This window comes from Panulirus ornatus, chromosome 11, assembly GCF_036320965.1.
Source record: "Panulirus ornatus isolate Po-2019 chromosome 11, ASM3632096v1, whole genome shotgun sequence".
NCBI lineage: Eukaryota > Metazoa > Arthropoda > Malacostraca > Decapoda > Palinuridae > Panulirus > Panulirus ornatus.
In genome coordinates this window covers 19,098,600-19,125,588 of record NC_092234.1, presented here as the reverse complement: position 1 = coordinate 19,125,588, position 26,989 = coordinate 19,098,600, and the positions used below count along the sequence as shown (strand labels likewise).

The following is a 26,989-nucleotide window of genomic DNA, read 5'->3' as shown; positions in this document are numbered from 1 at the left end:
ATGGATGACTACAAGATAAACTTGGTTGAGATAATAGTAGTTTCCAGATTCTGTTGAAGGACCACTGGATAATATTAGGCTCGTGGAAAGATACAGACAGTGTCTGTGGTCTGAGAGTTAACCTTAACAACTGGAGGTGTTGAAAATTTCTCGGTTGACGATTATAACTTGACCTTGTCAGCCACAATACTCCCTGGCAGTTGGTATTTTAGAGACCAAATAACCCAACAACCAACCATTAGGTTCGTTGTCACCATAACAGAAATTCCCGCCAAGGGTAGAGTTGAGCCGAAACTATAACTTGAAACTTAATTATAAGTGTTGGGACCAGTGTCTTTTTAGCCGTTAATCTGTAGTCTTTGAAGTAGTAGATATGGCAGAAGAGAAGGAACAATTTAAGAAAGGAAACATATGCCGGATATACATTAAAGATTTCTTGTAAGTATAAATTATAGGTTGAGAGGACAGTGAAAAAGGCAAATTGTAACACTTAGGAACGGGTTTTGGGCGGGGAAAATCACTGAAAGAAGTGATGTACTGGAGAAATAGCCGGAACATTCATAGGACCAAAACAGTTTCAAGTAAACCTAATCTAACAGACCTAACCCAAAATTCACAATGTCCGAAATGGTAATAATACCTATGAAAAATATCAGAATGAACCCATTACTTACCATATATTTGGCATAATGAATTTTAGTGTGTTGATAGGTATAGGTGCTCGAGGCAGAGCCCCTTCATTGCGGGTTTAAGTTCATTGTGGGTTCATTATTTTGACTCATTATATCTTGGATATTGAAATCTGTATGTCCATTCCAGCTTGTGCTCTTGCCATAATGAAAGGCAGATGCCATGATGAAGACGACTGGAATTTTTGAAAGATGATTGATGGTAATGACTATATGTATAAACACTACATAAATCTTGTTTACAGTTATTACCGAGATTAGCTTCATACTGCCGTTAGCTTTGAATATTGACTAGTTTTCTTCTGTTTTACTGATAAAGTAACCATTTAGAGAATACAAAAGCAGTTGCAGGGCATGAGTTCTAGCATTACATTATGTCAATTCATTAGAAATAAGGCAAGTAGATAGTTACCATTGTCAGGGAAAATGTTAGTTAATTCAGTGGTATGTAAAACAAAATGAAAAAATAGATACAGCGAATGAAAGCCTCATTTAACCTTATCTAGTAGCTGAAACAATAGTAGAAATATATTCTGTTGGGATCCCATGTCTCTCACTTTGATATCTTTGTTGGTGTCTGATACCACTTTCACGGTACTCAGCTGTTGATTTGATGTGTATTTTAACAAATATGTTAAACATTAAAGTACATTGGACTGGTTTGGTTGATATTTACAAGTGAATAATCTACTTTCACCATTAGTTACCCCAACATTTTCCCTCTTGCATTACTGTTGCCTAAGTATGAAGAGTAAGATATATCAGACCTCTACAAGTTCATCTTTAATTACATAAATTTATAACGAAATGAGAGGGTTAGGGAAAATGATTTGGTAAACAGAGAAGAGGTAGTGAAAGCTTTGCGGAAGATGAAAGCCGGCAAGGCAGCAGGTTTGGATGGTATTGCAGTGGAATTTATTAAAAAAGGGGGTGACTGTATTGTTGACTGGTTGGTAAGGTTATTTAATGTATGTATGACTCATGGTGAGGTGCCTGAGGATTGGCGGAATGCGTGCATAGTGCCATTGTACAAAGGCAAAGGGGATAAGAGTGAGTGCTCAAATTACAGAGGTATAAATTTGTTGAGTATTCCTGGTAAATTATATGGGAGGGTATTGATTGAGAGGATGAAGGCATGTACAGAGCATCAGATTGGGGAAGAGCAGTGTGGTTTCAGAAGTGGTAGAGGATGTGTGGATCAGGTGTTTGCTTTGAAGAATGTATGTGAGAAATACTTAGAAAAGCAAATGGATTTGTATGTAGCATTTATGGATCTGGAGAAGGCATATGATAGAGTTGATAGAGATGCTCTGTGGAAGGTATTAAGAATATATGGTGTGGGAGGAAAGTTGTTAGAAGCAGTGAAAAGTTTTTATCGAGGTTGTAAGGCATGTGTACGTGTAGGAAGAGAGGAAAGTGATTGGTTCTCAGTGAATGTAGGTTTGCGGCAGGGGTGTGTGATGTCTCCATGGTTGTTTAATTTGTTTATGGATGGGGTTGTTAGGGAGGTAAATGCAAGAGTTTTGGAAAGAGGGGCAAGTATGAAGTCTGTTGGGGATGAGAGAGCTTGGGAAGTGAGTCAGTTGTTGTTCGCTGATGATACAGCGCTGGTGGCTGATTCATGTGAGAAACTGCAGAAGCTGGTGACTGAGTTTGGTAAAGTGTGTGAAAGAAGAAAGTTAAGAGTAAATGTGAATAAGAGCAAGGTTATTAAGTACAGTAGGGTTGAGGGTCAAGTCAATTGGGAGGTGAGTTTGAATGGAGAAAAACTGGAGGAAGTGAAATGTTTTAGATATCTGGGAGTGGATCTGGCAGCGGATGGAACCATGGAAGCGGAAGTGGATCATAGGGTGGGGGAGGGGGCGAAAATTCTGGGAGCCTTGAAGAATGTGTGGAAGTCGAGAACATTATCTCGGAAAGCAAAAATGGGTATGTTTGAAGGAATAGTGGTTCCAACAATGTTGTATGGTTGCGAGGCGTGGGCTATGTATAGAGTTGTGCGCAGGAGGATGGATGTGCTGGAAATGAGATGTTTGAGGACAATGTGTGGTGTAAGGTGGTTTGATCGAGTGAGTAACGTAAGGGTAAGAGAGATGTGTGGAAATAAAAAGAGCGTGGTTGAGAGAGCAGAAGAGGGTGTTTTGAAGTGGTTTGGGCACATGGAGAGAATGAGTGAGGAAAGATTGACCAAGAGGATACATGTGTCGGAGGTGGAGGGAACGAGGAGAAGAGGGAGACCAAATTGGAGGTGGAAAGATGGAGTGAAAAAGATTTTGTGTGATCGGGGCCTGAACATGCAGGAGGGTGAAAGGAGGGCAAGGAATAGAGTGAATTGGAGCGATGTGGTATACCGGGGTTGACGTGCTGTCAGTGGATTGAATCAAGGCATGTGAAGCGTCTGGGGTAAACCATGGAAAGCTGTGTAGGTATGTATATTTGCGTGTGTGGACGTATGTATATACATGTGTATGGGGGGGGTTGGGCCTTTTCTTTCGTCTGTTTCCTTGCGCTACCTCGCAAACGCGGGAGACAGCGACAAAGTATAAAAAAAAAAAAAAAAAAATATAACGAAATGACGTAAGGGGAGTAGGGGAGGAATGGGATGTATTTAGGGAAGCAGTGATGGTTTGTGCAAAAGATGCATATTGCATGAGAAAGGTGGGAGGTGGGCAGATTAGAAAAGGTAGCAAGTGGTGGGATGAAGTAAGATTGTTAGTGAAAGAGAAGAGAGTGGCTTTTGGATAATTTTTGCAGGGCAATAGTTCAAATGATTGGGAGAAGTATAAAAAAAAAGCAGCAGGAGGTCAAGAGAAAGGTGCAAGAGGTGAAAAATAGGGCAAATGAGAGTTGGGATGAGAGAGTATCATTAGATTTTAGGGAGAAAAAGATGTTTTGGAAGAAGGTAAATAAAGTGTGTAAGACAAGAGAACAAATGGGAACATCGGGGAAGGGGGCAAATGGTGAGGTAATAAGTAGTGATGAAGTGGGAAGGAGATGGAGTGAGTATTTTGAAGGTTTGTTGAATGTGTTTGATGATAGAGTGGCAGATATAGGATGCTTTGGTTGGGGTGGTGTGCAAAGTGAAAGGGTCAGGGAGAATGGTTTGGTAAACAGAAGAGGTAGAGAAAGGTTTGCGGAAGATGAAAGCAGGCAAGGCGGCGGGTTTGGTTGGTATTGCAGTGGAATTTATTAAAAATAGGGGGTGACTTGTTGATTGGTTGGTAAGGATATTCAATGTATGTATTGATCATAGTGTGCCTGAGGATTGGCAGAATGCATGCATAGTGCCATTGTACAAAGGCAAAGGTGATGAAGGTGAGTGTTCAAATTACAGAGGCATAAGTTTGTTGAGTATTCCTGGGAGATTATATGGGAGGGTATTGATTGAGAGGGTAAAGGCATGTACAGAGCATCAGACTGGGGAAGAGCAGTGTGATGTCTCCATGGTTTTTAATTTGTTTATGGATGGGGTGGTTAGGTAGGTGAATGCAAGTGTTTTGGAGAGAGGGGCAAGTAAGCAGTCTACTGTGGATGAGAGGGCTTAGGATGTGAGTCAGTTGTTATTTGCTCTTGATTCAGTGCTGGTGGCTGATTTGGGTGAGAAACTGCTGAAGTTGATGACTGAGTTGGTAAAGTATGTGAAAGATGAAAGTTGAGAGTAAATGTGTATAAGAGCAAGGTTATCAGGTTCAGTAGGGTTAAGGGACAAGTTAATTTGGAGCGGGGGGGTGGAAGGTTCTGGAAGCGTTGAAGAATGTGTGGAAGGCGAGAACATTATCTTGGAGAGCAAAAATGAGTATGTTTGAAGGAATAGTGGTTCCAACAATGTTATATGGTTATGAGGCATTGGCTATAGATAGGGCTATAGGATGTGTTGGAAATGAAGTGTTTGAGGACAATATGTGGTGTGAGGTGGTTTGATCGAGTAAGTAATGAAAGGGTAAGAGAGATGCGTGGTAATGCATAGAGTGTGGTTGAGAGAGCAGAAGAGCGTGTGTTGAAATGGTTTGGACACATGGAGAGAATGAGTGAAGAAAGATTGACAAAGAGGATATATCTGTCAGAGGTGAAGGGAAGAAGGAGATGCGGGAGACCAAATTGGAGGTGGAAGGATGGAGTGAAAAAGATTTTGAGTGATTGGAGCCAGAAGATACAGGAGGGTGAAAGGCATGCCAGGAATAGAGTGAATTGGAACGATGTGGTATAACGGGGTCGATGTGCTGTCAGTGGATTGAACCACTGCATGTGAAGCGTTGGGTAAACCGTGGAAAGGTCTGTGGGGCCTGAATGTGGAAAGGGAGCTGTGGTTTTGGTGCATTACGCATGACAGCTAGAGACTGAGTGTGAACGAATGTGGCTTTTTTTGTCTTTTCCTTGCGCTACCTCACTAGAAGGGGGATGCCATTTCATGTGTCTGCGTATGTATATGTAGGTATACGTTAAAATGTATATTTATGTATATGTGTATTTATGGGCGTTTATGTACATATATGTGTATGTGGGTGGGTTGGGCCATTCCTCGCCTGTTTCCTTGCGCTACCTCGCTGACGTGGGAGACAGCAATTAAGTATGATATATAAATGAATAAGAAATATATAACATACTTATTTGGATTCTTACATGCTGTAGAGTTGACACATAGTGTGAGTTTTTATCTGTAGCTGTTCATTTTCCCATAAGGTAAAATCCCCTCAGAGTGGGCAGGGCATTGAATATAGAAAAATTTTGGAGTAAAACCACTATACTAAGCATTAAGAATGGAGGGAATTGATTAATACCACTTCTGTCAAAATATTATCACCTAGAACATAATGGATGCCTGCTGTGTTATAATTTTCCCTCACACCGATTGTGAACCTTTACAGTTGAGCATCCCACAGATAGCAGACACAAAACATCCACCAGCCAATTTGTTCATGTTCTGCAGAGCTTTATTTTTTACATTCCATGATGAAATGCCACAAGGCTTGTGATAGCAGCAGTTCATGATGATTTTATGGAAAGATTATAATTCACCAGTACTAAGTAATTATGAACCCCCTTCTCCCCCAAGAAACAGAATGTAAATCCTGTTGGACATTCCAAACCTTAGAATTGAATTTTTTATTCCATCTGTATGTGTAAAGTAATGAAGTAGGTCAGAATAAAGGTATCAGAATTTGTGTGGAAGATACTAAACCCAGTTGTATTTATATGAGATTTAAGTTCCTCTTCAAATGGTGGTTACTAGGTCTATCCCAGTGTTTTGATTACAAAACCTGTGATGCATGGCATGAACCACTGGCTATTAAGACAGGGGTAATTAAGCTATTATTTGAGTGCACTTATTTGGTTTGCCACTCTGAGATGTAACTTTTTTATATTTTATTGTACTTTACAGTACTTTGTTAGTATTCAGCCCTGTATTTTCTCTCATAACTTTCCACAGTATTAGATTTCATATTGAAAGAAAAGATACATTAGTGCTAATATAGAAACACAATTATTGATTACAAAAAGACAATGAATATATGAGAGTGAAATGAAGGTCCCAAAGCTATAATGTACACATTTATTTTTATAATTGACAGCACAAGAAAGCCATTCCCTAAAGTTAGTTTTACCCAGTAACAGTTGCAGAGCATGATTTGGAGAATTTCTTTCTGAATATTGTTGATTAAGGCAGTGGTTGTGTATCAGGGAAAATATGGGGTTGATTAAACTAAAAGCAAGTAATATACTTGTAAAAAATTAACAGAACCTATGAAAATCTTGCCTAACCTCCTTAACAGTCAGGTTTTATCATTAGTTTTAATATTCTGGTCAAAGTTTACCAGTCACATTTATGATATAGTTCTTTGAGAGTACTGATAAGGGAGAGATTTTTGTAATAAGAGTATGAACCAGTGCTACAGAAGGTTTTGTAAAATCTGCAATGAAAGGGTTAGAAAATGGGTACCTATGGTGCCAATAGAAGAGAATCAAAATGGAGAGATGTATGTAATGAGAAATGTCATAAAGTGAGAGCTTAGGGATGTACTGTAGAGATGTAAAAGACACTACAGCCAGCCAGCATATGATGAAAGATACATGAGAGCAAAAAATGGTTACTCTAAGATAAGGATGCAAGAGCAGAGAGATTTTGGGAAATTTTTTTTTTAAATGTGGAAAAAGCAAAGGGAAATCCAAAACAATCACATAAGTTAATCAGGAACAAAAACTGTTAAAGAATAGGTAATCAGGCTAAGGGATTGGGAGGGAAGAATTATATAGGATAACAAGAAAATGTATAAGGAATTAGGCAATGAAATCAAAAGTGTTTTCATTGTTGAGGACAACAATGTACTGGCATTAATTAAGTGGAAGGGGAAAAGTCTTGGAACATACTGTGTATTAATTCATAAAAAATGATGTAATCAGGTTGTTAAAGTACTTGACCTCTATAAGTCCCATGATCTTGATGAAGTGTCTCCAAATGTGCTGACAGTATGTGTGGAGGCATTGGCTGGACCATCAGAAATATTGTTAAGTAGGTCATTAGTGGAAAGGGTAGTTCCAGAGATGTGGAAGAGGGTAGGGTTTGATCTTGGGCTGCTGATGTTCATTATGTACGTAAATGACTTGCCTGATGGACTGAAATTGTGTCTTTGTATGTTTCTGAATAATGTCAAGGTCATGATGAAAAGAGAGAATGAGGATGATTGCATCATCCCACAGGGGGACCTGGCCAAGCTCCCACAATTGGTCAGACATATGGTTAATGAGATTTAGTCCAAATAAGTGCAAGGCTGGATGAATTATGGGAACAAGGCTGAATAGATTACAGAAGTAAATATGTGAAAGAGCCCTAGGGATCAACATTGTGCTTGATTTATTGCTGTAGTTATGCAGGAGAACTGAAAAATGCTAACTTTTATGCAAATTTAAGAATCACATTCAAGTATATGAACGACATGTTTGCAAAATTATCCAGACCAAATCTGGATTGTACCTCACAGATCTTTTCTCCAAACCTAAGAAAGACAAAATGTATGATAGAGAGGGCACAAAGAAGAGCAATTGAAGATGATACCTGAATTAAGAGAACTGAACTACAGAGAGGCTTAGGGCTACAAAGCACTCCGCCATGGATGTCGTGATGCATTTCATCTTATGTAAGGCTTTCACTACCTTTGTCTCTTCACAAACCATTTGCCATGACACTCTTACTCCTTGACCCAGACACTTCACTTCTGTCACCATATCATTAGACACATTCAACAGTCCTTCAAAATACTCACTACATCTCCTCTTCACCTCATCAATGCCTTTTACCTCTAACCTCTTTACTGTCTTCACTGTTGTTTCTTTTTTTTTTCTTTTGCTATTTTCGTGATCTTTACCTTTCAAAATATCTTATTCTTTATATCCCATCTCTTGTCTTGCTTCCTGTATAATGCTATTTTTTTAACTGGCTCCCTCTGGTGTAGTACTTATCTATTCAAGGTTCATTTGGTACTGTCTTCAGCCATGAATATCGTCGTATTTTAAATGATCCTGTAGTCACTCCATGTAAATTTCTTAGATCGCCAGGTATTGCATTAAGTGTTCACTCCAACTTATTTTTGCTGGGAAATCATGTATTTTTGTCTGAAATCTCTTTATGTATCTAGGAATTACTAGTAACTTAATCATTTTGTATCTTCCATGCTTGTTTGCTCACAGGTTTAATCATTGCTCCTTAATCAATCTATTTGTTGCCTGAAAAAGGTGTTGTTTAAGAAGTTGTGCTGAAATGGTTTGGATATATGGAGAGGAAAAGTCGGGAGGGGAAGAGTAAAAGGGTATCCATGTGGGAAGTGGAGGGAACAAAGAAAAGGAGGAAAGCAGGGAAGAGGTAGAACAGTGGAGTGAAAGGAGCTTGGTTATGTAAGAGAGAGCCACATATAAGGAAAAACAAAATGAAGCATTTTTGGTTCACAGGATATAATGTGTCGTCAGTAGGCTGAACCAACAGCCAGGGTAAACCAAGGGAGGGCCTATGCAACCTGTTTTTGGATCAGGGCCTCTGGTTTTAGTGCATTATACATGACAGAGTCAGTATGAGTGAATGAGGCCCTTTCTGTTTTGGGCACTACCTTGTTAAGATGGGAGATGGTGAACACTTATAAAAGGAACCACTAGCTCTCCTTTCTTCATATATGTACATATGCCTTACACCCTTAAGTAGTGTGTGAACGAACATAGTTTTTTTGTCTCTTTTCCTGGTACTACGTCCCTGAAGTAAGGGGTAGTGATGCTGTTTCCTGTGGGGCGGGGTAGTGCCAGGAATGGATGAAGGCAAGTAAGTATGAATATGTATATGTGTATATATGTATATGTCTTTGTATGTGTATGTATATGGGCATTTATGTATATATGTATGTATATGAGTGGGTGGGCCATTCTTTGCCTGTTTCCTGGTGCTACCTCACTGACATGGGAAACTGATTATGATAATGATGATAATATACATATTTATTTATTTATTTTGCTTTGTCGCTGTCTCCCGCGTTAGCGAGGTAGCGCAAGGAAACAGATGAAAGAATGGCCCAACCCACCCACATACACATGTATATACATACACCTCCACACACACAAATATACATACCTATTCATCTCAACATATACATATATATACACACACAGACATATACATATATACACATCTACATAATTCATACTGTCTGCCTTTATTCATTCCAATCGCCACCTCGCCACACATGAAATAACAACCCCTTCCCCCCTCATGTGTGCGAAGTAGTGCTAGGAAAAGACCACAAAGGCCCCATTCGTTCACACTCAGTCTCTAGCTGTCATGTAATAATGCACCGAAACCACAGCTCCCTTTCCACATCCAGGCCCCACAGAACTTTCCATGGTTTACCCCAGACGCTTCACATGCCCTAGTTCAATCCATTGACAGCACGTCGACCCCGGTATACTACATCGTTCCAATTCACTCTATTCCTTGCACGTCTTTCACCCTCCTGCATGTTCAGGCCCCGATCACTCAAAATCTTTTTCACTCCATCTTTCCACCTATAATTTGGTCTCCCACTTCTCCTTGTTCCCTCCACCTCTGACACATATATCCTCTTGGTAAATCTTTCCTCGCTCATTCTCTCCATGTGATCAAACCATTTCAAAACACCCTCTTCTGCTCTCTCAACCACACTCTTTTTATTACCACACATTTCTCTTACCCTTATATTACTGACTTGATCAAACCACCTCACACCACATATTGTTCTCAAACATCTCATTTCCAGCACATCCACCCTCCTGCGCACAACTCTATCCATAGCCCATGCCTCGCAACCATACAACATTGTTGGAACCACTATTCCTTCAAGCATACCCATTTTTGCTTTCCGAGATAATGTTCTCGCCTTCCAAACATTCTTCAAGGCTCCCAGGATTTTCGCCCCCTCCCCCACCCTATGATTCACTTCCGCTTCCATGGTTCCATCCGCTGCCAAATCTACTCCTAGATATCTAAAACTTTTCACTTCCTCCAGTTTTTCTCCATTCAAACTTACCTCCCAATTGACTTGACCCTCAACCCTACTGTACCTAATAACCTTGCTCTTATTCACATTTACTCTCAACTTTCTTCTTTCACACACTTTACCAAACTCAGTCACCAGCTTCTGCAGTTTCTCACACGAATCAGCCACCAGCGCTGTATCATCAGCGAACAACAACTGACTCGCTTCCCAAGCTCTCTCATCCCCAACAGACTTCATACTTGCCCCTCTTTCCAAAACTCTTGCATTCACCTCCCTAACAACCCCATCCATAAGCAAATTAAACAACCATGGAGACATCACACACCCCTGTCACAAACCTACATTCACTGAGAACCAATCACTTTCCTCTCTTCCTACACGTACACATGCCTTATTTATTTTATTATTTATTTTATTATACTTTGTCGCTGTCTCCCGCGTTTGCGAGGTAGCGCAAGGAAACAGACAAAAGAAATGGCCCAAACCCCCCCCCCATACACATGTATATACATACGTCCACACACGCAAATATACATACCTACACAGCTTTCCATGGTTTACCCCAGACGCTCCACATGCCTTGATTCAATCCACTGACAGCACGTCAACCTCGGTATACCACGTCGCTCCAATTCACTCTATTCCTTGCCCTCCTTTCACCCTCCTGCATGTTCAGGCCCCGATCACACAAAATCTTTTTCACTCCATCTTTCCACCTCCAATTTGGTCTCCCTCTTCTCCTCGTTCCCTCCACCTCCGACACATATATCCTCTTGATCAATCTTTCCTCACTCATCTTCTCCATGTGCCCAAACCACTTCAAAACACTCTCTTCTGCTCTCTCAACCACGCTCTTTTTATTTCCACACATCTCTCTTACCCTTACGTTACTCACTCGATCAAACCACCTCACACCACACATTGTCCTCAAACATCTCATTTCCAGCACATCCATCCTCCTGCGCACAACTCTATCCATAGCCCACGCCTCGCATCCATACAACATTGTTGGAACCACTATTCCTTCAAACATACCCATTTTTGCTTTCCGAGATAATGTTCTCGACTTCCACACATTCTTCAAGGCCCCCAGAATTTTCGCCCCCTCCCCCACCCTATGATGCACTTCCGCTTCCATGGTTCCATCCGCTGCCAGATCCACTCCCAGATATCTAAAACACTTCACTTCCTCCAGTTTTTCTCCATTCAAACTCACCTCCCAATTGACTTGACCCTCAACCCTACTGTACCTAATAACCTTGCTCTTATTCACATTTACTCTTAACTTTCTTCTTCCACACACTTTACCAAACTCAGTCACCAGCTTCTGCAGTTTCTCACATGAATCAGCCACCAGCGCTGTATCATCAGCGAACAACAACTGACTCACTTCCCAAGCTCTCTCATCCCCAACAGACTTCATACTTGCCCCTCTTTCCAAAACTCTTGCATTTACCTCCCTAACAACCCCATCCATAAACAAATTAAACAACCATGGAGACATCACACACCCCTGCCGCAAACCTACTTTCACTGAGAACCAATCACTTTCCTCTCTTCCTACACGTACACATGCCTTACATCCTCGATAAAAACTTTTCACTGCTTCTAACAACTTGCCTCCCACACCATATATTCTTAATACCTTCCACAGAGCATCTCTATCAACTCTATCATATGCCTTCTCCAGATTTATAAATGCTACATACAAATCCATTTGCTTTTCTAAGTATTTCTCACATACATTCTTCAAAGCAAACACCTGATCCACACATCCTCTACCACTTCTGAAACCACACTGCTCTTCCCCAATCTGATGCTCTGTACATGCCTTCACCCTCTCAATCAATACCCTCCCATATAATTTACCAGGAATACTCAACAAACTTATACCTCTGTAATTTGAGCACTCACTCTTATCCCCTTTGCCTTTGTACAATGGCACTATGCACGCATTCCGCCAATCCTCAGGCACCTCACCATGAGTCATACATACATTAAATAACCTTACCAACCAGTCAACAATACAGTCACCCCCTTTTTTAATAAATTCCACTGCAATACCATCCAAACCTGCTGCCTTGCCGGCTTTCATCTTCCGCAAAGCTTTCACTACCTCTTCTCTGTTTACCAAATCATTTTCCTTAACCCTCTCACTTTGCACACCACCTCGACCAAAACACCCAATATCTGCCACTCTATCATCAAACACATTCAAGAAACCTTCAAAATACTCACTCCATCTCCTTCTCACATCACCACTACTTGTTATCACCTCCCCATTTGCGCCCTTCACTGAAGTTCCCATTTGCTCCCTTGTCTTACGCACTTTATTTACCTCCTTCCAGAACATCTTTTTATTCTCCCTAAAATTTAATGATACTCTCTCACCCCAACTCTCATTTGCCCTTTTTTTCACCTCTTGCACCTTTCTCTTGACCTCCTGTCTCTTTCTTTTATACATCTCCCACTCAATTGCATTTTTTCCCTGCAAAAATCGTCCAAATGCCTCTCTCTTCTCTTTCACTAATACTCTTACTTCTTCATCCCACCACTCACTATCCTTTCTAATCAACCCACCTCCCACTCTTCTCATGCCACAAGCATCTTTTGCGCAATCCATCATTGATTCCCTAAATACATCCCATTCCTCCCCCACTCCCCTTACTTCCATTGTTCTCACCTTTTTCCATTCTGTACTCAGTCTCTCCTGGTACTTCCTCACACAAGTCTCCTTCCCAAGCTCACTTACTCTCACCACCCTCTTCACCCCAACATTCACTCTTCTTTTCTGAAAACCCATACAAATCTTCACCTTAGCCTCCACAAGATAATGATTAGACATCCCTCCAGTTGCACCTCTCAGCACATTAACATCCAAAAGTCTCTCTTTCGCACGCCTGTCAATTAACACGTAATCCAATAACGCTCTCTGGCCATCTCTCCTACTTACATAAGTATACTTATGTATATCTCGCTTTTTAAACCAGGTATTCCCAATCATCAGTCCTTTTTCAGCACATAAATCTACAAGCTCTTCACCATTTCCATTTACAACACTGAACACCCCATGTATACCAATTATTCCCTCAACTGCCACATTACTCACCTTTGCATTCAAATCACCCATCACTATAACCCGGTCTCGTGCATCAAAACCACTAACACACTCATTCAGCTGCTCCCAAAACACTTGCCTCTCTTGATCTTTCTTCTCATGCCTTATATCCTTGATAAAAACTTTTCACTGCTTCTAACAACTTGCCTCCTACACCATATATTCTTAATACCTTCCACAGAGCATCTCTATCAACTCTTATCATATGCCTTCTCCAGATCCATAAATGCTACATACAAATCCATTTGCTTTTCTAAGTATTTCTCACATACATTTTTCAAAGCAAACACCTGATCCACACATCCTCTACCACTTCTAAAACCACACTGCTCTTCCCCAGTCTGATGCTCTGTACATGCCTTCACCCTCTCAATCCATACCCTCCCATATAATTTACCAGGAATACTCAATAAACTTATACCTCTGTAATCTGAGCACTCAATCTTTGTCCCCTTTGCCTTTGTACAATGGCACTATGCAAGCATTCTGCCAATCCTCAGGCACCTCACCATGAATCATACATACATTAAATTTTTTTGTAAATTCCACTGCAATACCATCCAAACCCGCTGCCTTGCCGACTTTCATCTTCCGCAAAGCTTTTACTACCTCTTCACAGTTTACCAAATCATTTTCCCTAACCCCTCTCACTTTGCACACCACCTCAACCAAAACACCCTATATCTGCCACTCTATCATCAAACACATTCAACAAACCTTCAAAATACTCACTCCACCTCCTTCTCACATCACCACTACTTATCACCTCCCCATTAGCCCCCTTCACTGAAGTTCCCATTTGTTCCCTTGTCTTAGGCACTTTATTTACCTCCTTCGAAAACATCTTTTTATTCTCCCTAAAATTTAATGATACTCTCTCACCCCAACTCTCATTTGCCCTCTTTTTCACCTCTTGCACCTTTCTCTTGACCTCCTGCCTCTTTCTTTTATACATCTCCCACTCATTTGCATTATTTCCCTGCAAAAATCGTCCAAATGCCTCTCTCTTTTCTTTCACTAATAGTCTTACTTCTTCATCCCACCACTCACTACCCTTTCTAATCAACCCACCTCCCACGCTTCTCATGCCACAAGCATCTTTTGCGCAAGCCATCACTGCTTCCCTAAATGCATCCCATTCCTCCCCCACTCCCCTTACCTCCTTTGTTCTCACCTTTTTCCATTCTGTACTCAGTCTCTCCTGGTACTTCCTAGCACAAGTCTCCTTTCCAAGCTCACTTACTCTCACCACTCTCCTCACCCCAACATTCGCTCTTCTTTTCTGAAAACCTCTACAAATCTTCACCTTTGCTTCCACAAGATAATGATCAGACATCCCTCCAGTTGCACCTCTCAGCACATTAATATCTAAAAGTCTCTCTTTTGCGTGCCTATCAATTAACACGTAATCCAATAGCGCTCTCTGGCCATCTCTCCTACTTACATATAATGTATATCTCGCTTTTTAAACCAGGTATTCCCAATCACCAGTCCTTTTTCAGCACATAAATCTACAAGCTCTTCACCATTTCCATTTACAACACTGAACACCCCATGTATACCGATTATTCCCTCAACTGCCACAATACTCACCTTTGCATTCAAATCACCCATCACTATAACCCGGTCTTGTGCATCAAAACCTCTAACACACTCATTTAGCTGCTCCCAAAACACTTGCCTCATGATCTTTCTTCTCATGCAGAGGTGCATATGCACCAATAATCACCCATCTCTCTCCATGAACTTTCAGTTTCACCCATATCAATCTAGAGTTTACTTTCTTACACTTTATCACATACTCCCAGCACTCCTGTTTCAGGAGTAGTGCTACTCCTTCCCTTGCTCTTGTCCTCTCACTAACCCCTGACTTTACTCTCAAGACATTCCCAAAGCACTCCTCCCCTTTACCCTTGAGCTTCGTTTCACTCAGAGCCAAAACATCATATTATATGTATAATATATATGATATATATGATATATTTGAAGGAATAGTGGTTCCAACAATGTTGTATGGTTGCGAGGCATGGGCTATGGATAGAGTTGTGCGCAGGAGGATGGATGTGCTGGAAATGAGATGTTTGAGGACAATGTGTGGTGTGAGGTGGTTTGATCGAGTGAGTAACGTAAGGGTAAGAGAGATGTGTGGAAATAAAAAGAGCGTGGTTGAGAGAGCAGAAGAGGGTGTTTTGAAGTGGTTTGGGCACATGGAGAGAATGAGTGAGGAAAGATTGACCAAGAGGATATATGTGTCGGAGGTGGAGGGAACGAGGAGAAGAGGGAGACCAAATTGGAGGTGGAAAGATGGAGTGAAAAAGATTTTGTGTGATCAGGGCCTGAACATGCAGGAGCGTGAAAGGAGGGCAAGGAATAGAGTGAATTGGAGCGATGTGGTATACCGGGGTTGACGTGCTGTCAGTGGATTGAATCAAGGCATGTGAAGCATCTGGGGTAAACCATGGAAAGCTGTGTAGGTATGTATATTTGCGTGTGTGGACGTATGTATATACATGTTTATGGGGGGTGGGTTGGGCCATTTCTTTCGTCTGTTTCCTTGCGCTACCTCGCAAACGCGGGAGACAGCAACAAAGCAAAAAAAAAAAAAAGAAAAAGAAAAAAAAAATATATATATATATATATATATATATATATATTCTTTTCTTTTTCTTTCAAACTATTCGCCATTTCCCGCATTAGCGAGGTAGCGTTAAGAACAGAGGACTGGGCCTTTGAGGGAATACCCTCACCTGGCCCAATTCTCTGTTCCTTCTTTTGTAAAATTGAAAAAAAAAAAAAAAGAAAACGAGAGGGGAGGATTTCCAGCCCCCCGCTCCCTCCCCTTTTAGTCGCCTTCTACGACACGCAGGGAATACGTGGGAAGTATTCTTAATCCCCTATCCCCAGGGACATATATATATATATATATATATATATATATATATATATATATATATATATATATATATATATATATATATTTTTTTTTTGTCGATGTCTCCCCTATCCCTGGGGATAGGGGAGAAAGAATACTTCCCACGTATTCCCTGCATGTCGTAGGAGGCGACTAAAAGGGGAGGGAGCGGGTGGCTGAAAATCCTCCCCTCTCGCTTTTTTTTTTTTTTTTTTTTTTCCCCTAAAAGAAGGAACAGAGAAAGTGGCCAGGTGAGGATGTTCCCTCAATGGCCCAGTCCTCTGTTCTTAACGCTACCTCGCTAACGCGGGAAATGGCGAATAGTTTGAAAGTGAGAGGGTTAGGGAAAATGATTTGGTAAACAGAGAAGAGGTAGTAAAAGCTTTGCGGAAGATGAAAGCCGGCAAGGCAGCAGGTTTGGATGGTATTGCAGTGGAATTTATTAAAAAAGGGGGTGACTGTATTATTGACTGGTTGGCAAGTTTATTTAATGTATGTATGACTCATGGTGAGGTGCCTGAGGATTGGCGGAATGCGTGCATAGTGCCATTGTACAAAGGCAAAGGGGATAAGAGTGAGTGCTCAAATTTCAGAGGTATAAGTTTGTTGGGTCAATTCAATTGGGAGGTGAGTTTGAATGGAGAAAAACTGGAGGAAGTGAAGTGTTTTAGATATCTGGGAGTGGATCTGGCAGCGGATGGAACCATGGAAGCGGAAGTGGATCATAGGGTGGGGGAGGGGGCGAAAATTCTGGGAGCCTTGAAGAATGTGTGGAAGTCGAGAACATTATCTCGGAAAGCAAAAATGGGTATGTTTGAAGGAATAGTGGTTCCAACAATGTTGTATGGTTGCGAGGCGTGGACAATGGATAGAGTTGTGCGCAGGAGGATGGATGTGCTGGAAATGAGATGTTTGAGGACAATGTGTGGTGTGAGGTGGTTTGACCGAGTAAGTAACGTAAGGGTAAGAGAGATGTGTGGAAATAAAAAGAGCGTGGTTGAGAGAGCAGAAGAGGGTGTTTTGAAATGGTTTGGTCACATGGAGAGAATGAGTGAGGAAAGATTGACCAAGAGGATATATGTGTCGGAGGTGGAGGGAACAAGGAGAAGAGGGAGACCAAATTGGAGGTGGAAAGATGGAGTGAAAAAGATTTTGTGTGATCGGGGCCTGAACATGCAGGAGCGTGAAAGGAGGGCAAGGAATAGAGTGAATTGGAGCGATGTGGTATACCGGGGTTGACGTGCTGTCAGTGGATTGAATCAAGGCATGTGAAGCATCTGGGGTAAACCATGGAAAGCTGTGTAGGTATGTATATTTGCGTGTGTGGACGTATGTATATACATGTGTATGGGGGTGGGTTGGGCCATTTCTTTCGTCTGTTTCCTTGCGCTACCTCGCAAACGCGGGAGACAGCAACAAAGCAAAAAAAAAAAAAAAAGAAAAAGAAAAAAAAAAATATATATATATATATATATATATATTCTTTTCTTTTTCTTTCAAACTATTCGCCATTTCCCGCATTAGCGAGGTAGCGTTAAGAACAGAGGACTGGGCCTTTGAGGGAATACCCTCACCTGGCCCAATTCTCTGTTCCTTCTTTTGTAAAATTGAAAAAAAAAAAAAAAGAAAACGAGAGGGGAGGATTTCCAGCCCCCCGCTCCCTCCCCTTTTAGTCGCCTTCTACGACACGCAGGGAATACGTGGGAAGTATTCTTAATCCCCTATCCCCAGGGACATATATATATATATATATATATATATATATATATATATATATATATTTTTTTTTTTTTTTTGTCGGTCTCCCTATCCCTGGGGATAGGGGAGAAAGAATACTTCCCACGTATTCCCTGCATGTCGTAGGAGGCGACTAAAAGGGGAGGGAGCGGGTGGTTGAAAATCCTCCCCTCTCGCTTTTTTTTTTTTTTTTTTTTTTTTTCCCCTAAAAGAAGGAACAGAGAAAGTGGCCAGGTGAGGATGTTCCCTCAATGGCCCAGTCCTCTGTTCTTAACGCTACCTCGCTAACGCGGGAAATGGCGAATAGTTTGAAAGTGAGAGGGTTAGGGAAAATGATTTGGTAAACAGAGAAGAGGTAGTAAAAGCTTTGCGGAAGATGAAAGCCGGCAAGGCAGCAGGTTTGGATGGTATTGCAGTGGAATTTATTAAAAAAGGGGGTGACTGTATTATTGACTGGTTGGCAAGTTTATTTAATGTATGTATGACTCATGGTGAGGTGCCTGAGGATTGGCGGAATGCGTGCATAGTGCCATTGTACAAAGGCAAAGGGGATAAGAGTGAGTGCTCAAATTTCAGAGGTATAAGTTTGTTGGGTCAATTCAATTGGGAGGTGAGTTTGAATGGAGAAAAACTGGAGGAAGTGAAGTGTTTTAGATATCTGGGAGTGGATCTGGCAGCGGATGGAACCATGGAAGCGGAAGTGGATCATAGGGTGGGGGAGGGGGCGAAAATTCTGGGAGCCTTGAAGAATGTGTGGAAGTCGAGAACATTATCTCGGAAAGCAAAAATGGGTATGTTTGAAGGAATAGTGGTTCCAACAATGTTGTATGGTTGCGAGGCGTGGACTATGGATAGAGTTGTGCGCAGGAGGATGGATGTGCTGGAAATGAGATGTTTGAGGACAATGTGTGGTGTGAGGTGGTTTGACCGAGTAAGTAACGTAAGGGTAAGAGAGATGTGTGGAAATAAAAAGAGCGTGGTTGAGAGAGCAGAAGAGGGTGTTTTGAAATGGTTTGGTCACATGGAGAGAATGAGTGAGGAAAGATTGACCAAGAGGATATATGTGTCGGAGGTGGAGGGAACAAGGAGAAGAGGGAGACCAAATTGGAGGTGGAAAGATGGAGTGAAAAAGATTTTGTGTGATCGGGGCCTGAACATGCAGGAGGGTGAAAGGAGGGCAAAGAATAGAGTGAATTGGAGCGATGTGGTGTACCGGGGTTGACGTGCTGTCAGTGGATTGAATCAAGGCATGTGTATGGGGGTGGGTTGGGCCATTTCTTTTGTCTGTTTCCTTGCGCTACCTCGCAAATGCGGGAGACAGCGACAAAGCAAAAAAAAAAAAAAAAAAAGTTTGTTGAGTATTCCTGGTAAATTATATGGGAGGGTATTGATTGAGAGGGTGAAGGCATGTACAAAGCATCAGATTGGGGAAGAGCAGTGTGGTTTCAGAAGTGGTAGATGATGTGTGGATCAGGTGTTTGCTTTGAAGAATGTATGTGAGAAATACTTAGAAAAGCTAATGGATTTGTATGTAGCATTTATGGATCTGGAGAAGGCATATGTTAGAGTTGATAGAGATGCTCTGTGGAAGGTATTAAGAATATATGGTGTGGGAGGCAAGTTGTTTGAAGCAGTGAAAAGTTTTTATCGAGGTTGTAAGGCATGTGTACGTGTAGGAAGAGAGGAAAGTGATTGGTTCTCAGTGAATGTAGGTTTGCGGCAGGGGTGTGTGATGTCTCCATGGTTGTTTAATTTGTTTATGGATGGGGTTGTTAGGGAGGTGAATGCAAGAGTTTTGGAAAGAGGGGCAAGTATGAAGTCTGTTGTGGATGAGAGAGCTTGGGAAGTGAGTCAGTTGTTGTTCGCTGATGATACAGCGCTGGTGGCTGATTCATGTGAGAAACTGCAGAAGCTGGTGACTGAGTTTGGTAAAGTGTGTGAAAGAAGAAAGTTAAGAGTAAATGTGAATAAGAGCAAGGTTATTAGCTATAGTAGGGTTGAGGGTCAAGTCAGTTGGGAGGTAAGTTTGAATAGAGAAAAACTGGAGGAAGTGAAGTGTTTTAGATATCTGGGAGTGGATCTGGCAGCAGATGGAACCATGGAAGCGGAAGTGGATCATAGGGTGGCGGAGGGGGCGAAAATCCTGGGAGCCTTGAGAATGTGTGGAAGTCGAGAACATTATCTGGGAAAGCAAAAATGGGTATGTTTGAAGGAATAGTGGTTCCAACAATGTTGTATAGTTGCGAGGCGTGGGCTATGGATAGAGTTGTGCGCAGGAGGGTGGATGTGCTGGAAATGAGATGTTTGAGGACAATGTGTGGTGTGAGGTGGTTTGATCGAGTAAGTAACGTAAGGGTAAGAGAGATGTGTGGAAATAAAAAGAGCGTGGTTGAGAGAGCAGAAGAGGGTGTTTTGAAATGGTTTGGGCACATGGAGAGAATGAGTGAGGAAAGATTGACCAAGAGGATATATGTCGGAGGTGGAGGGAACGAGGAGAAGTGGGAGACCAAATTGGAGGTGGAAAGATGGAGTGAAAAAGATTTTGAGTGATCGGGGCCTGAACATGCAGGAGGGTGAAAGGCGTGCAAGGAATAGAGTGAATTGGATCGATGTGGCATACCGGGGTTGACGTGCTGTCAGTGGATTGAATCAGGGCATGTGAAGCGTCTGGAGTAAAGCATGGAAAGCTGTGTAGGTATGTATATTTGCGTGTGTGGATGTGTATGTATATACATGTGTATGGGGGTGGATTGGGCCATTTCTTTCGTCTGTTTCCTTGCGCTACCTCGCAAACGCAGGAGACAGCGACAAAGCAAAAATGCATAATATATATATCCCAGGTGATAGGGGAGAAAGAATACTTCCCACGCATTCCTCACGTGTCGTAGAAGGCGACTAAAGGGGACGGGAGTGGTGGCCTAGAAACCCTCCCCTCCTTGTATTTTGACTTTCTAAAATGGGAAACAGAAGAAGGAGTCATGCGGGGAGTGCTCATCCTCCTCGAAGGCTCAGATTGGGGTGTCTAAATGTGTGTGGATGTAACCAAGATGAGAAGAAAGGAGAGATAGGTAGTATGTTTGAAGAAAGGAACCTGGATGTTTTGGCTCTGAGTGAAACGAAGCTCAAGGGTAAAGGGGAAGAGTGGTTTGGGAATGTCTTGGGAGTAAAGTCAGGAGTTAGTGAGAGGACAAGAGGAAGGGAAGGAGTAGCATTACTCCTGAAACAGGAGTGGTGGGAGTATGTGATAGAGTGTAAGAAGTAAACTCTAGATTGATATGAGTGAAACTGAAAGTGGATGTAGAGAGATGGGTGATTATTGGTGCATATGCACCTGGGCATGAGAAGAAAGATCATGAGAGGCAAGTGTTTTGGGAGCAGCTGAATGAGTGTGATAGTAGTTTTGATGCATGAGACCGGGTTATAGTGATGGGTGATTTGAATGCAAAGGTGAGAAATGTGGCAGTTGAGGGAATAATTAGTATACATGGGGTGTTCAGTGTTGTAAATGGAAATGGTGAAGAGCTTGTAGATTTATGTGCTGAAAAAGGACTGGTGATTGGGAATACCTGGTTTAAAAAGAGAGATATACATCAGTATACGTATGTAAGTAGGAGAGATGGCCAGAGAGCGTTATCGGATTATGTGTTAATTGATAGGCACGCGAAAGAGAGACTTTTGGATGTTAATGTGCTGAGAGGTGCAACTGGAGGGATGTCTGATCATTATCTTGTGGAAGCAAAGGTGAAGATTTGTAGAGGTTTTCAGAAAAGAAGAGAGAATGTTGGGTTGAAGAGAGGGGTGAGTGTAAGTGAGCTTGGGAAGGAGACTTGTGTGAGGAAGTACCAGGAGAGACTGAGTACAGAATGGAAAAAGGTGAGAACAAAGGAGGTAAGGAGATTGGGGAGGAATGGGATGCATTTAGGGAAGCAGTGATGGCTTGCGCAAAAGATGCTTGTGGCATGAGAAGCATGGGAGGTGGGACTGATTAGAAAGGGTAGTGAGTGGTGGGATGAAGAAGTAAGATTATTAGTGAAAGAGAAGAGAGAGGCATTTGGACGATTTTTGCAGGGAAATAATGCAAATGACTGGGAGATGTATAAAAGAAAGAGGCAGGAGGTCAAGAGAAAGGTGCAAGAGGTGAAAAAGAGTGCAAATGAGAGTTAGGGGTGGGTGAGAGAGTATCATTAAATTTTCAGGAGAATAAAAAGATGTTTTGGAAGGAGGTAAATAAAGTGCGTAAGACAAGGGAACAAATGGGACCTTCAGTGAAGGGGGCTAATGTGGAGGTGATAACAAGTAGTGGCGATGTGAGAAGGAGGTGGAGTGAGTATTTTGAAGGTTTGTTGAGTGTGTTTGATGATAGAGTGGCAGGTATAGGGTGTTTTGGTTGAGGTGGTGTGCAAAGTGAGAGGGTTAGGGAAAATGATTTAGTAAATAGAGAAGAGGTAGTAAAAGCTTTGCGGAAGATGAAAGCCGGCAAGGTAGTGGGCTTGGATGGTATTTCAGTGGAATTTATAAAAAAAGGGGGTGACTGTATTGTTGGCTGGTTGGTAAGGTTATTTAATGTATGTATGACTCATAGTGAGGTGCCTGAGGATTGACGGAATGCTTGCATAGTGCCATTGTACAAAGGCAAAGGGGATAAGAGTGAGTGCTCAAATTACAGAGGCATAAGTTTGTTGAGTATTCCTGGTAAATTATATGGGAGGGTATTGATTGAGAGGGTGAAGACATGTACAGAGAGAGCATCAGATTGGGGAAGAGCAGTGTGGTTTCAGAAGTGGTAGAGGATGTGTGGATCAGGTGTTTGCTTTGAAGAATGTATGTGAGAAATACTTAGAAAAGCAAATAGATTTGTATGTAGCATTTATGGATCTGGAGAACGCATATGATAAAGTTGATAGAGATGCTCTATGGAAGGTATTAAGAATATATGGTGTGGGAGGCAAGTTGTTAGAAGCAGTGAAAAGTTTTTATCGAGGATGTATGGCATGTGTACATGTAGGAAGAGAGGAAAGTGATTGGTTCTCAGTGAATGTAGGTTTGCGGCAGGGGTGTGTGATGTCTCCATGGTTGTTTAATTTGTTTATGGATGGGGTTGTTAGGAAGGTAAATGCAAGAGTTTTGGAAAGAGGGGCAAGTATGCAGTGTGTTGTGGATGAGAGAGCTTGGGAAGTGAGTCAGTTGTTGTTCGCTGATGATACAGCGCTGGTGGCTGATTCGTGTGAGAAACTGCAGAAGCTGGTGACTGAGTTTGGTAAAGTGTGAAAGAAGAAAGTTGAGAGTAAATGTGAATAAGAGCAAGGTTATTAGGTACAGTAGGGTTGAGGGTCAAGTCATTTGGGAGGTAAGTTTGACTAGAGAAAAACTGGAGGAAGTGAAGTGTTTTAGATATCTGGGAGTGGATTTGGCAGCGGATGGAACCATAGAAGTGAAAGTGAATCATAGGTTGGGGGAGGGGGCTAAAGTTCTGGGAGCCTTGAAGTATGTGTGGAAGTCGAGAACATTATCTCGGAAAGCAAAAATGGGTATGTTTGAAGGAATAGTGGTTCCAACAATGATGTATCGTTGCGAGGCTTGAGCTATAGGTAGAGTTGTGCGGAGGAGGGTGGATGTGTTGGAAATGAGATATTTGAGGACAATATGTGGTGTGAGGTGGTTTGATCGAGTAAGTAATGAAAGGGTAAGAGAGAGGTGTGGTAATAAAAAGAGTGTGGTTGAGAGAGCAGAAGAGGGTGTTTTGAAATGGTTTGGTCATATAGAGAGAATGAGTGAAGAAAGATTGAACAAGAGAATGTATGTGTCAGAGGTGGAGGGAACGAGGAGAAGTGGGAGACCAAATTGGATGTGGAAAGATGGAGTGAAAAAGATGTTGAGTGACCGGGGCCTGAACATGCAGGAGGGTGAAAGGTGTGCAAGGAATAGAGTGAATTGGAACGATGTAGTATACCGGGGTCGACGTGCTGTCAATGGATTGAACCAGAGCATGTGAAGTGTCTGGGGTAAACCATGGAAAGTTGTGTGGGGCCTGGATGTGGAAAGGGAGCTGTGGTTTCGGTGCATTATTATATGACAGCTAGAGACTGAGTGTGAACGAATGTTGCCTTTGTTGTCTTTTCCTAGTGCTACCTCACACACTTGAGGGGGGAGGGGGTTGTTATTTCACGTGTAGCAGGGTTGCGACGGGAATGAATAAGGGCAGACAGTATGAATTATGTACATGTGTATATATGAATATGTCTGTGTGTGTATGTATATATATGTATACGTTGAGATGTATAGGTATGTATATTTTTGTGTGTGGACGTGTATGTATATCCATGTGTATATGGGTGGGTTGAGCCATTCTTTTGTCTGTTTCCTTGCGCTACTTTGCTCACGCGTGAGACAGCAACAAAGTATAATAAATGAATATAAATAGATAAAAAAAAAGGGGATAAGAGTGAGTGCTCAAATTACAGAGGTATAAGTTTGTTGAGTATTCCTGGTAAATTATATGGGAGGGTATTGATTGAGAGGGTGAAGGCATGTACAGAGCATCAGATTGGGGATGAGCAGTGTGGTTTCAGAAGTGGTAGAGGATGTGTGGATCAGGTGTTTGCTTTGAAGAATGTATGTGAGAAATACTTAGAAAAGCAAATGGATTTGTATGTAGCATTTATGGATCTGGAGAAGGCATATGATAGAGTTGATAGAGATGCTCTGTGGAAGGTATTAAGAATATATGGTGTAGGAGGCAAGTTGTTAGAAGCAGTGAAAAGTTTTTATCGAGGATGTAAGGCATGTGTACATGTAGGAAGAGAGGAAAGTAATTGGTTCTCAGTGAATGTAGGTTTGCGGCAGGGGTGTGTGATGTCTCCATGGTTGTTTAATTTGATTATGGATGGGGTTGTTAGGAAGGTAAATGCAAGAGTTTTGGAAAGAGGGGCAAGTATGAAGTCTGTTGTGGATGAGAGAGCTTGGGAAGTGAGTCAGTTATTGTTCGCTGTTGATACAGCGCTGGTGGCTGATTCGTGTGAGAAACTGCAGAAGCTGGTGACTGAGTTTGGTAAAGTGTGTGAAAGAAGAAAGTTAAGAGTAAATGTGAATAAGAGCAAGGTTATTAGGTACAGTAGGGTTGAGGGTCAAGTCAATTGGGAGGTAAGTTTGTGAGGAGAAAAACTGGAGGAAGTAAAGTGTTTTAGATATCTGGGAGTGGATCTGGCAGCGGATGGAACCATGGAAGCGGAAGTGGATCATAGGGTGGGGGAGGGGGCGAAAATCCTGGGAGCCTTGAAGTATGTGTGGAAGTCGAGAACATTATCTTGGAAAGCAAAAATGGGTATGTTTGAAGGAATAGTGGTTCCAACAATGTTGTATGGTTGCGAGGCGTGGGCTATGGATAGAGTTGTGCGCAGGAGGATGGATGTGCTGGAAATGAGATGTTTGAGGACAATGTGTGGTGTGAGGTGGTTTGATCGAATAAGTAACGTAAGGGTAAGAGAGATGTGTGGAAATAAAAAGAGCGTGGTTGAAAGAGCAGAAGAGGGTGTTTTGAAATGGTTTGGGCACATGGAGAGAATGAGTGAGGAAAGATTGACCAAGAGGATATATGTGTCGGAGGTGGAGGGAACGAGGAGAAGTGGGAGACCAAATTGGAGGTGGAAAGATGGAGTGAAAAAGATTTTGTGTGATCGGGGCCTAAACATGCAGGAGGGTGAAAGGAGGGCAAGGAATAGAGTGGACTGGATCGATGTGGTATACCGGGGTTGACGTGCTGTCAGTGGATTGAATCAGGGCATGTGAAGCGTCTGGGGTAAACCATGGAAAGCTGTGTAGGTATGTATATTTGCGTGTGTGGATGTATTTATATACATGTGTATGGGGGTGGATTGGGCCATTCTTTCGTCTGTTTCCTTGCGCTACCTCGCAAACGCAGGAGACCGAAAAAAAAAATATATATATATATATATATATATATATATATATATATATATATATATATATATATATATATATATATCAGATTGGGGAAGAGCAGTGTGGTTTCAGAAGTGGTAGAGGATGTGTGGATCAGGCGTTTGCTTTGAAGAATGTATGTGAGAAATACTTAGAAAAGCAAATGGATTTGTATGTAGCATTTATGGATCTGGAGAAGGCATATGATAGAGTTGATAGAGATGCTCTGTGGAAGGTATTAAGAATATATGGTGTGGGAGGAAAGTTGTTAGAAGCAGTGAAAAGTTTTTATCGAGGATGTAAGGCATGTGTACGTGTAGGAAGAGAGGAAAGTGATTGGTTTTCAGTGAATGTAGGTTTGCGGCAGGGGTGTGTGATGTCTCCATGGTTGTTTAATTTGTTTATGGATGGGGTTGTTAGGGAGGTAAATGCAAGAGTTTTGGAAAGAGGGGCAAGTATGAAGTCTGTTGGGGATGAGAGAGCTTGGGAAGTGAGTCAGTTGTTGTTCGCTGATGATACAGCGCTGGTGGCTGATTCATGTGAGAAACTGCAGAAGCTGGTGACTGAGTTTGGAAAAGTGTGTGGAAGAAGAAAGTTAAGAGTAAATGTGAATAAGAGCAAGGTTATTAGGTACAGTAGGGTTGAGGGTCAAGTCAATTGGGAGGTGAGTTTGAATGGAGAAAAACTGGAGGAAGTGAAGTGTTTTAGATATCTGGGAGTGGATCTGGCAGCGGATGGAACCATGGAAGCGGAAGTGGATCATAGGGTGGGGGAGGGGGCGAAAATCCTGGGGGCCTTGAAGAATGTGTGGAAGTCGAGAACATTATCTCGGAAAGCAAAAATGGGTATGTTTGAAGGAATAGTGGTTCCAACAATGTTGTATGGTTGCGAGGCGTGGGCTATGGATAGAGTTGTGCGCAGGAGGATGGATGTGCTGGAAATGAGATGTTTGAGGACAATGTGTGGTGTGAGGTGGTTTGATCGAGTGAGTAACGTAAGGGTAAGAGAGATGTGTGGAAATAAAAAGAGCGTGGTTGAGAGAGCAGAAGAGGGTGTTTTGAAGTGGTTTGGGCACATGGAGAGGATG

General features: G+C 41.9%; 1 protein-coding gene across 3 annotated transcripts in view; it reads left to right on the top strand.

Moving 5' to 3' along the window:
• The first annotated feature begins 266 nt into the window (after positions 1 to 266).
• SMC5 (structural maintenance of chromosomes 5) overlaps positions 267 to 26,989 on the top strand; it is a 281,105-nt gene continuing 254,382 nt past the window's right edge. For 2 of the 3 annotated variants that reach the window (XR_011713331.1, XM_071666709.1), the window contains exon 1: positions 267 to 438. Coding sequence is in view for 1 of the 3 variants with exons in the window: in XM_071666709.1 (XP_071522810.1) it covers positions 374 to 438 (65 nt within the window). In the remaining 2 variants the exon portion in view is untranslated. The remainder of the gene's footprint in view (positions 439 to 26,989) is intronic. The other variant, XM_071666711.1, reaches the window with a different exon arrangement.